The sequence below is a fragment of the Zalophus californianus genome, chromosome 3 (assembly GCF_009762305.2).
Source record: "Zalophus californianus isolate mZalCal1 chromosome 3, mZalCal1.pri.v2, whole genome shotgun sequence".
NCBI lineage: Eukaryota > Metazoa > Chordata > Mammalia > Carnivora > Otariidae > Zalophus > Zalophus californianus.
Window position 1 is genome coordinate 129,176,629 of NC_045597.1, and position 11,418 is coordinate 129,188,046.

The 11,418-nt window shown below is 36.8% G+C and overlaps 1 protein-coding gene across 1 annotated transcript in view; it reads right to left on the minus strand.

The window, feature by feature from the left end:
• Positions 1-10,987, minus strand: part of LOC113920361 (acyl-CoA-binding protein-like) — a 36,892-nt gene extending 25,905 nt beyond the window's left edge. The window contains exon 1 of the mRNA XM_035726849.1: positions 10,729-10,987. Within this exon, the coding sequence (XP_035582742.1) occupies positions 10,729-10,987 (259 nt within the window). The remainder of the gene's footprint in view (positions 1-10,728) is intronic.
• Positions 10,988-11,418: the final 431 nt, after the last annotated feature.

Sequence of the window (11,418 nt, forward strand, 5' to 3'; positions counted from 1 at the left end):
ATCCATCTGTCTATTCATTATTCACTTCCCATTTATTCATTCATTCATGCATTCAGACATTTATTAAGCACACTTTAAATGCCATGCCCATCTCAGGGGCCACAAAGGGACTAAAAATATTGCTTACCATCAGGAAACAAGACCTGAACAAATGTAGAAGTGAGTCTTCTTGGAATTCGGAGCAGGAGAAAACACATGAGGCTGTGAGCAAGAAGAGGTGGATTCTAATAAATTTCCTACTGAACAGTTAGTCTTAATGAACATGCTTTCTTTAGATGGTGAGGATTGCACCAGAAATCAAGATTTCTGGATTTCAAGTCAAATTTTGAATGCCTTAGAGGAAAAATTTGCATATATGCAGAGTCATGGTGGTAATTAGAGTATGAGGTTCCATTTTGGAACACTGTAATCTGGTCTGAGTCTGAATTTCATTTCCTGAAGGATTTACTTGTATCATATCAAGCTGCTCTAGTCCTTTTAATTGCAAACCCATTTAAAACCTGAAAACTGGCTACTGCTCTCGGCCTAGGCCACGGCGGCCGTTGAGTTAACAGGAAGGAGCATGCTAAATTTTCAGTTTTGGACATTGGACACTAGAGGGCAGTGTTTTACTTTTTTTAAGATTGAAGGGCCTGCTGTACAAAATGCTGAGCTGTAGCTCGAGGGCTTCGTGGGTGTGGAAAATCTTCAGATATTTGCAGTGAAACCCACCATTCCCTGACTGATCTTCACAGAGCTGAAGAAATGATTCCATGTGACTCACCAATCCTTAGAGAGAGAATTTGACCAAGCTGTTTGTCTTCATGGTTGAGTTTTCAGGATGTGTAAAATTGAAATGTATCCCTTACAGAGCCCCACGTGAAGATTTGCTTTTTTTTTTTTTTTTTTTTTGAGAGAGAGAGCAAGCAAGCAGGCGAGGGGCAGAGGAAGGGAGAGAATCTTAAGCAGGCTCTGTGCTCAACGTGGGGCTTGATCTCATGACCCTGAGATCATGACCTAAGCTGAAATCAAGAGTTGGGCACTTAACCAACTGAGTCACCCAGGTGCCCCAGATTTGCTTTTAAGTACATTTTTTATGCACTTTTTTCAGGCCTATATTATCACCTTCTGGGGGTGGGGGCACTTCTAACGTGCTGCACATACAAATGTGTACCTATTACAAAACCTTTTGGCAACAATAGGCCCCATTCCCTTTCACCAAGACTTGCCTGTGGACCCTGCCTACCCCAGCCTCTTCTCTCTCCATGTTACTGCACTTGCCTACTTTCTGTTACCATTTATTTTATTTTTTTATTTTTAAAGGTTTTATTTATTTATTTGAGAGACAGAGACACAGCGAGGGAGGGAACACAGCAGGGGGAGTGGGAGAGGGAGAAGCAGGCTCCTCACTGAGCAGGGAGCCCGATGCGGGGCTGGATCCCATGAACTGAGCCGAAGGCAGATGCTTAACGACTGAGCCACCCAGGTGCCCCTGTTGCCATTTATTTTTGTAGCTTCTCATTTAGTATATTTTCATGGCTGTTTGCATGTGTTATCTCTGCAGTTAGAATGTACGCCCCTAAGGACAGGGGCTGTGTTTTACATTAATTTTTCTTACCACCCTCCAGTGCTCACGATAGGACACAGAAGAGATGTTCCATGGAAACTTTCTCAATCAAATGAAGTGGGAGGTGATACCAGTAGGACAAGCACAGAGTTACTGGTAAATTACCTGAAGGGTATCTTTGGGAAAAACCCTATATCTGGGTATGTAAAACCCTGATTTCCATTCCTAGAGCCTGTTCTTGCCATTCTTTATCACTATTCCAATTTTCCTGTTTTGTGTCTCATTTTATCAGGACCCAAATTAGGGAACTAGTGGGGAAACTAGTCCTGAAACATACCTGTATGATTTCCTGTAAATTACTAGATACACTGTCCTCTTCTCTCCATCTTTGCCCTTACAAATAGCCAATCCTAGTGATGCGAATTTCTTGGCTAAAATTTCTGGAGAGTTCGCAAGTGAGATATTTCGGGTGACATGGTTTCTTAGAAACCCAAGGCTTTCAGAGGGAGTCCATGGGAAGGAAAATTGATATATTTTTCTCTTTCTTGAATTTCTTAACCTCTTACAATTGTCATTAAACACTACATTTAACTTGATACTGTACTTTGATATTCTAATACAGCTGTTTTGATGGAATTATGGTGGATACATTGGATGGTTTGTGGAGAGAGTGAAAGGGAAGGCCGAGACGAGTTAAATAATTACTATTGAATTTCTCCGTGCAAGATCTCAGAGCCTAACCAAGGAGAAGAAGAGAAGAATGGAGGGATATTAAGAGGGCAAAACTGTTGGGATCTAGTGATCAAGTTGGTTACGGAAGGTGAAAAAGAGGGAAGAAACTAGGATCACTTCCAGATTCTTGAATGGTTTAAGGAGTCATTATGAGTATAGGAAACCGAAGAAGAACAGATCCGGGGCCAAGTGAAAGAGTCTGGGTTTATCATGAGCTGTCTGTAAGACATCCGGGTCATGTCAAGAGGGTGTAGGAGATCAGAATGTGGAGTTTGGAGAGAGATCTGGGCCAGAGATGCAGAGTTGGGCCCCATCTGAGCTTGATGGTAGAAATTCCAAGTGGGTTTGAGATGGCCCACATTAAAAGACCACTCATGAAACTTTGGGGAAAGCTATTTATAGGGTGAGGAGAGGAAGATAAGCCAGAAAAGCAAAGTGTCCAGGACTGTGGTGAAGGGAGAAGATAGATTTAAGAGGAAGGCATGGTCAAAATTGCTCAGTTAACAGGAGGTCTGAGAGGAAAGGTAAGACATGGAATTATGCAACTAGAAGGCCAGGTTCCAAAGAGCCATAGAACATGGCTTGTGGTGAGCTGAGAATAAACATGCTTTGGGATTCCCCACAGAGCCAGGTACAGTGCTAAGCATGTGGGACGTACACAATGAATACTCTCCTCATTGAACTGAGTTGCATGATAGTGATCATAAAACACCTTATTTATTCTTAAATAGGGAGGGGGAAAAAGAATATGCTCCCTAGAACTGGGGAATACTTTTCAAACTTCAGAGGCTCCTCACTCATTCTGATTCAGGCCTCTATGAACCCTCACAACTCCTCCCAGATGGGAATCATTCCATGTAGTTAGAGATGACACGGAGGGGGAGGTTTTGAACCGTTGGCTATTAAGGACATGGGGAAGGAAGAGATGGGAGCCACAAAGACATGGCTATATAAAGGGTTAATTGTATATATGTGTAATTATGTCAATTTTTGTATGCATGCCTTAGATCTTTTATAATCAGTGTGTGAGTGGCAAATAAATATGTGGTACTCACTTTCAAAATATTTTAGTGTTTCTTATGTGTCCTGTTGTACCATAATTCAACACATAGCCCTTTTTTAAAATTTTTTATTGTTATGTTAATCACCATACATTACATCATTAGTTTTTGATGTAGTGTTCCATGATTCACTGTTTGTGCATAACACCCAGTGCTCCACGCAGAATCAACACATAGCCCTTTGCTAAGAGAGATGGAATAGCATGCATCCATGGTTGGATTCAGTATGTGAATATTGAGCACTAATGAAGTACAAATTAGACATTGTGATTCATTTAAAAAAAAACAACCAGTCTCATAAATAAATAACAGACTACTTGACTTGCCTGGAGGACTTGTTCCCTACTTTTATAAGGCTGACTTCTCAACCCTAATGGATGAAATGTCATTTTCCCAGAGAGGCCATTCCTGACTACCTAAACTATAGAATGAAACCCCTCCTCATTATTCTACTCCATAGCATCCTGCTCACAATTTCTAATTGTGTACACACTCATCTATTTGTTTACTTGACTGATGTCTGTCTTGCTCATGATCATGAACTCCTTGAAAGCCAGCATCAAATCTGTTTTGCAACATGCTCAGAAGGTAGGGGAGTACCTACCTGAGAAGTAGGAGGCATTTAATAAATATCTGTGGAGTAGATGTATATATTTCTTGTTCTATATGTAAAAACAGTTTGTTTTGTAAGTCAGTTAAATTCTACTATTAGTATTATTTTTGTCAAATAAATATTATGATGCCATATCCATTAGCAGCTAGGCTCTTAGTGGAAACCAAATCATTTGTCAAAAGTGATTCATTAAAAAAAAAGTGATTCATTAGTAGGATATTGGATTTAGTGGGGTGCAAGATTTTCAGGTAAAATATTTGAATTCTTTTTTTGGTTTTATTTATTTATTTGAGAGAGAGAGATAGTGAGAGAAAACACGGTGTGGGGGAGGGAGAAGCAGACTCCCCGCTGAGCAGGGAGCCTGACGCGGGGCTTGACCCCAGGACCCCAGGATCATGACCTGAGCCAAAGGCAGACGCTTAACCAACTGAGACACCCAGGTGCCCACTAAATATTTGAATTCTTTAAAAGATATAATGTGCTAGCATATTTAAGCTTTAGGAAGGGCTGATATTTCTCAGTTTCAAACAAATGTTTATGGCTGGGTGGCTGGTATCTCTTCTGATTGGGCTGGTGTTAGAGGGTTGATTGTTCAGTTTTTATTTATATCACTATAAATACTACTACAATAAACATCATTATAGAAATACCACTACAATGATGCTTTTCTTGGGGTCAACTACATTAAAAATAGGATTTCTGGTTCAAAAGTATGTGAAGTTTTAATTTTAATAGATAATTTATTATTTCTTCCTAAAATGTTTGTGGTAATTTAAACTCTCAGCTTTGATGTAAATAGATTCTATTTCCTTGCATCCTTGCCAGCGCTGGGGGGGAGGGGTGTTACATTTTATTTTTTTAATTGTTGCTAATCTGAAGGTCATAAGCTTTTTTGCTTATATTGGTGTATGTACTGTTATATATTCCAGTTATGAACAATACTTTTATTTCTAATAGAAATTCTACTTTATCATATTAGTCTTTTAACATACTGCTGAGTTGACTTGCTATTGCTTCATTTATAATTTTGCATCCATATTTATAAGAGACATTGATCTACACATTTGAAAACTACTTTATCAGAATTTTAAAATTTAGATTATCATATCTTCATAAAATAATTTGGAGGAACTGTCTTTTTCTGTTGCATGGAATGGGTTAAATAATAAACAGATTATCTGATTTTAAGATCTTAAAATGCAATTTATTTTAATATAATTGTGTTGATGTGCTAAAAAGTGTGTGAAGGGATATTACATTTGCTAATATTATTTTTTTTTTCAAATTTCATTCTGCCCTAAAAAAACAAGTAGGGCATAATTGAAAAGGGCATGTTTATTATTCCTCAGAAAGTGCTAAGCCTCAGACCATTTTCACAAGGTAATTTTGTAGGAAACATGAATAAGAACTAATGAAATAAAGACAATTACCACCATAGTTTTCTTTACAGAAACAAAATCTTTAAAATTAACCAAGGAAATTAAACTTAAAAGGAAAAGTTTTAGGTTGCTTGAATATGAGGGTACATCCACGCACATTTCATGATAGGCACAGAGTTGTAGAGATTAATACTTCATTTGGGATAAGAGAGAGAGTGAGAGTGGCTCCTATTTAGATCCATTCCACTCAGATTGATAAAAAGTTATTGGTTAAGCGTCTGCCTTTGGCTCAAGTCATGATCCCAGGGTGCTGGGATTGAGTCCCACATCGGGCTCCCTGCTCAGCGGGGAACCTGCTTCTCCCTCTCCCTCTGCCTGCCACTCCCCACGCTTGTGCTCTCCCTCTCACTATCTTTCTCTCCCTGTCAAATAAATAAATAAATAAAATCTTTTTTTTAAAAAGTTATTTATTTATGAAATACCTACATCACTGACCGTAAAAAATGACCTGCTCATAATTGGCTCATTCTCTAAGATCATAGCATATTTCAGCATAAATGTACACTTTGAATCCTTTCCCCTATTCACCCAGTTGGATTTCAATAGCGTTCCTTTTGCTTTCTGTTTAATTGAAAATTAATTACCCTACAGACAAGTCCCAGGACTCCCATCCAGAATATATTGCTTCGTTTATTTTTTTTCTTTGCCTTGACCAATTAAAACTTCTGGAATCCACTGAGATTTTTATATGACGAAGTTAATTATTTTGCATAATTTAGGAGCAAAGTCTATTCTGGTAACAGCTGTTTAACTGTAATTTCAAAACCATCTCCCGTATAGTCACAATCATTCTGTAAGAGTATTGCAGTTCTAATAACAAATGTTTGAATTGATAGTGTCTCTTTAATATTGTACAGCAAAGAATTTTGTGAAGTAAATACATTAATATAGTCCAAAAGCAATGTAAAGTCTGAGCAATCAGCATAAGGGAAAGTGAGCTATTCTGTGTAGAGTCTTCATAATTGCTCTGAAGCAGTATATCCCAATGGAATGTGCACATGTACGCTTTTGAGAAAAATTCATGAATAAGGGATAAAGAAGGAGTTTGTGCCCATCAGTTTCTCAGGGAGAAAAGATCATGTATCCTCATGTATCCTACTTTGTTTAGACAAGTGATAAAATTAATTATGTAGAAGAACTACAGAGACCAGCAGAGTTTTTGAACACTCTCCATGCACCTATTTTTTTGAGTTTTTGAAACTGGAAATATTGGAAATTAAGTTTTTAATCAGAGAGATATATGAAAATGTATTTGTTGTGGATCATGAACACAAAATGAGAAAAAAAAGAGGGGTAGAGGCTTAAGAGGAGTGTAGAAGTGATAGTGAATTCCAGAGGAAAAAAATAGACATTTTATGTAGACACCAGTATATGCATAGAAAAAAATTCTGGAAGAATACATAAGAAACTTTTAATTTTAGTTTTGTTTTTAAGGGGGGAATCACCTTTCATATTAAAGCTTTCTACACTGAATTAAAGAAAAAGGATAGACACTTTAAGAGCAAGGTTAAGTTTCCAAAGGAAGAGAATATGTAATTATTAAAACATAAAAATTATTAGGTTGCAAGAAATTTTTCTCTCTTCTGAAGGGCGTTAAAAATACTGAGATACTTCTAAAAACTGTTTTTTTCTATTACTATTCAGTTTATGATCTTATATTTAATTATTAAACATGTCTGTAGGAAAGTCTTCTGTTGTTGAGCGTGAACCAGGATGTTGCTGAGGTCAAGCAATTTTCCTAATTTTAACTTTAGCATGGAGGCACAGCATTCCAAGAGTACATTTGTGTTACACAGAGGGACTCAGCTTTCATCATGATTATTATTTCTATTTCTATATTGTTACTTCTATATTATTTATATCATATTAACCAAATTGATAGCATTCTGTATTAATGAGTAGCTTTTTCAGTTCTTGACTGTATAAGATGATTTCACATTTCTATAATTCTATTATGATATTTATAAAACTGCATGCATATTCAGGAAGAAATTATAGAAACTATATAAACCAACACCCTTAGTTGTACACTATTGAACTTAGCTTCTTTTGAAGGTTTTGTGTTTTGATCAAGACTGTGGAGGTGCTTAAAAAAAGGAGATGTTTTAAAAAAAACTCTACAAATAGGGAAAGATTGAGTCTTGCTAATATGGAACCCAGTTCTAGTTGCTTAAAAAAGAAAAGTATGTAGGAAGAGCCTATAATTTTCACTACTATCTTTGGGCTTGGAAAAATGCCCAGGTTAGTGACAAAGGGAACTTTGGGGGAAGACTCTAAATCTACCAGAATGTAAGAGAGAAAATGGAAAATCAGATGGATAGCTTCATTAAAAACACAGCCGTGTAAAATCTTTAAGAGTTAAAGGAATAATAGCAGGATTTCTATTGATTTTTCCAAATTGAAATATTACTATGATTTAACAATTTCAGTTATTTTGAAAATAAGCAGAGATGCAGCTGTAAGCCATTAACTACAGTCAAAGTCGTTATGAATTTGCTCTTGGGGCCAGGAATCACATAGTCAACTGTGCCCCAATCTTGAAACCTGATTGTCTTCTCTGATCTTAACCATTTTTTTGAAGTACAATTTCCCCTGCATCTACCCCTTCTTTTTTCAGGTGGTGGTTTATGATATCTAGGACACTGCTTCTCATACATAGACATAAATTTCCTGAAGATTTTATTAAAACACAGATTCTGACTCACTAAGTCTGAGAGTTTGCACTGTAGCAAGTTCCCCGTGATGCCAGTGCTGTTGGCTTGAAGCCTGTGCTTTGACTAGGAAGGGACTCAGAATACTGCAACATCCCCCTAAATGATTATCATTAGATTGATCTTTCTATAACATGATTTTAATAAAAGTCTTCCTTTGCTGGAAAACCTTCAGGGATCTCCCAAATCTAGTTTAAAGCCCAAATCAAGTCATTCACTGCCTTCCTAATTTTGAAAAAAACTTTCTAACTTTATCTTCCACCACTCCCTTTCAGGAACTCTGAGTTTTAGTCAAACTAGTCAAATGTCCTCTTTCTGCTGAAGTTCTAGTTCCACCCAAAAGGTGAACCTAGTAGGACTACTGGCTCTTCCCCCCCCACTTCCCAAATCCCTCCTCCTCCCCAGAAAAACAAAGGAGAGAAAAATATGGAGAAAATGAGCAAGCCCTGAGTCGAGGGATGGGGAAAAGGGAGCTGTTTGGAACACACGTGGGATGGTAGCTCTGGCCTCGGGCAGAAGGCAACTCAGCCTGGTTGTAGGAGGCTAAAATAAAAACTTTTCCCTTCATTTACTTTGGGATTTGCAATGCTAGGCCCTGTGCTAGCAGCAACTGAAAGCTGGCTCAGGTCTCCCCAGCAGGACAAGCAAGGGCAGTGTAGATACCTGTAGGTACAAGATAGTGCTTGTGGGCAGCTGACCTCAGAGCTCTCCATACTTTTCCTTCTGCAAGCCTTGGGGCTGGGAAAGTACAATCTCATGTTCATGGCTGTGAGGGATTTAACTGTGCTTTTCTGGTATCATCTTCATTAGGTTTAATTAGCAATGTTCTACTTGCTTTATAAAAAAAAAAGTTGGGAAGTATGCTTTCTTTTTCTGTGTTCTGGAATAATTTAAGCATAATTAGAATCATCTGGTGTTTGAAGGTTTGGTGGAATTCTCTTGTGAAGCCATCTGGGCCTGTTGCCTTTTTAAGGGGGTAGGATTTGGATAATTTTTCTATTTTTTTTTTCCTATGGAAATTAGTCTACTTAAGCCACCTCTATTTAATGGTATCAGTTTTGATCAATTAAACTTACTGGGAAATTACTATTTCATCTCTGCATTATTTGCATAGAGTTGTATAAAATAGTCTCTTCAGTATTTTAATTCCTTCTCTTTCAGTGATTATTTCTTATTGTGTATATTTATGCTTTCCCTTTACCCTTTTTTATCCCTCAATAAATTACCAAGTGATTTCTACCCCAAAGAACCAGCATTTTAACTTATTAATTCTAATATTTTTCTAATAATTACTTTCTGCTTTATTTTTACCATTTCCTTTCTTATGCTTTACGATGTTTGTGTGTTTGTTTTTTCCTAGGATTTCAGGTTGGGATTTTAATTCATTTATTTTTATCCTTTCATTTTTATTGATGTTAAGTGCTTAAGGCTATGAATTTCTTGAATCACAGCTTTTATTATATCCCATACATTCTGCTTTTATTATCATTATTTTTAAAAGAAATTCTGAAATTTAATTTAGCCTTCTCCTTTTGCCAAAGAGTTGTTCAATAGAAAGTTTTACATTTTCAGCTGGAAAAGACACTTTAGATATTTTCTGTTAATTTCTATTAATACTGTGCTCTGATCAGAGGATGCTATTTGAATTATTTCTGTATTATGAAAATGAGGATTTCTATGTGATATAATATATGCTCAACTTATGTGAATGTTCCATATGCCTTTGAGAAGAAGGTATGTAAATTATTATTGGTGGTAAAATTCAATATAGATTCATAAGATCAACTTTATTGATGATGTGAGAAGTGTCTTCTACCCTTTCTTGTTTTTTGTCCGCTTGATTTTCTTAGTCTGGGAATGATACATTAAAGACTTATAATATTGTTTTGTTTTTGACTGTTTCTTCTGGCATTTCCTGGAGTTTCTGTTTTATAAATGTGGTAGTTGTAGTCATGGCTATTTAAGAATATTATCTTTGTTATGAATTATTATCTTTATTATTTTAACATGTCTTTCCTTGTTTCGTTTAATACTTTTTGTGATGATTTATACTTTGTCCAATATCAAGATGTCAACCCTGCATTTATATATGTATGTATGTATGTATGTATTTATTTAAAGTAACAAATGCACTTTTGATCTACAGATAAAAATTACTCAGTGAAGGTCAGTAACCATTTCAGTTGCTACTCTGTTAGGGCCATATCCTGTACAGTCTTCAGGATCTAGGTTAACAGGTTATTTTCATTATTTCATGTCATCCACAGTATTAGAAAACAAGGCATTATAGCAGTTTAGATGAAATGCACTGCTAGCAACCAAATCCGGTCTCTTATATTCCATACTTTTTCTTCTTTCTTTCTTTCTTTCTTTCTTTCTTTCTTTCTTTCTTTCTTTCTTTCTTTCTTTCTTTCTTTCTTTCCTTCCTTCCTTCCTTCCTTCCTTCCTTCCTTCCTTCCTTCCTTTCTTTCTTTCTTTCTGATTTTATTTATTCATTTGAGAATGAGAGAAAGAGAGCACAAACAGGGGAGGGGAAGAGGGAGAAGCAGACTCCCAGCTGAGCAGGGAGCTCAATGAGGGGCTCAATCCCAGGACTCAGAGATCATGACCTGAGCCACCCAGGTGCCCCCATACTTTTTCTTTAGATCTTCTACTTTGTTGTTGGAAGCTTTCATGGCATCTTCCCTGGAAGTCCCTTTCAGCTGATTCCAGGCATCCCACTTGGCCTTGCCTTTGAAATCCAGCAGCCTAGGCTGCTCTGTGTTTGTGCCACCCACAGTTCCTTGTTCATAGTGGCTGTAGGTGAACAGCATCTCATCATCTGCTGGCTCGGTCTTGAGGTGCTTAGCATCCTCAGCAGTTTTGTCAAACTCAGCCTGAGACATGCCGGCAGGGTTGCAATGATTCCAGGGAACCCTGCATTTTTATTATTTATATTTGTCTGATAAAACTTTGTCCATCTCTTTATTTTTAACCTTCCTTAAACCCCTTAAGGATGTTGATAGTATATAGCATAGAGTTGGGTTTTACTTTGTGAATCAATCTGAAAATCTGTTTAATAAGTAAATTAACCTCATTGACATACATTGATATGACTAATATGTTTGGTCACATCAGTAATGAACTCTTATTTTTTTTATATTTACTGTACATATTGTAATAGTTACTATGATTCACCATGTGGTCTGTTTCCTTGCCTTTTTTTTTTTTTTAAGGGGTCTGGAGTGGACAGAGTATTTAATTTGGTTTAGGAAAATTTGTGGTTTTTCTAATGATTACCTTTATTACCTTAGTCCCTTTATTCCTTATTTAGGCT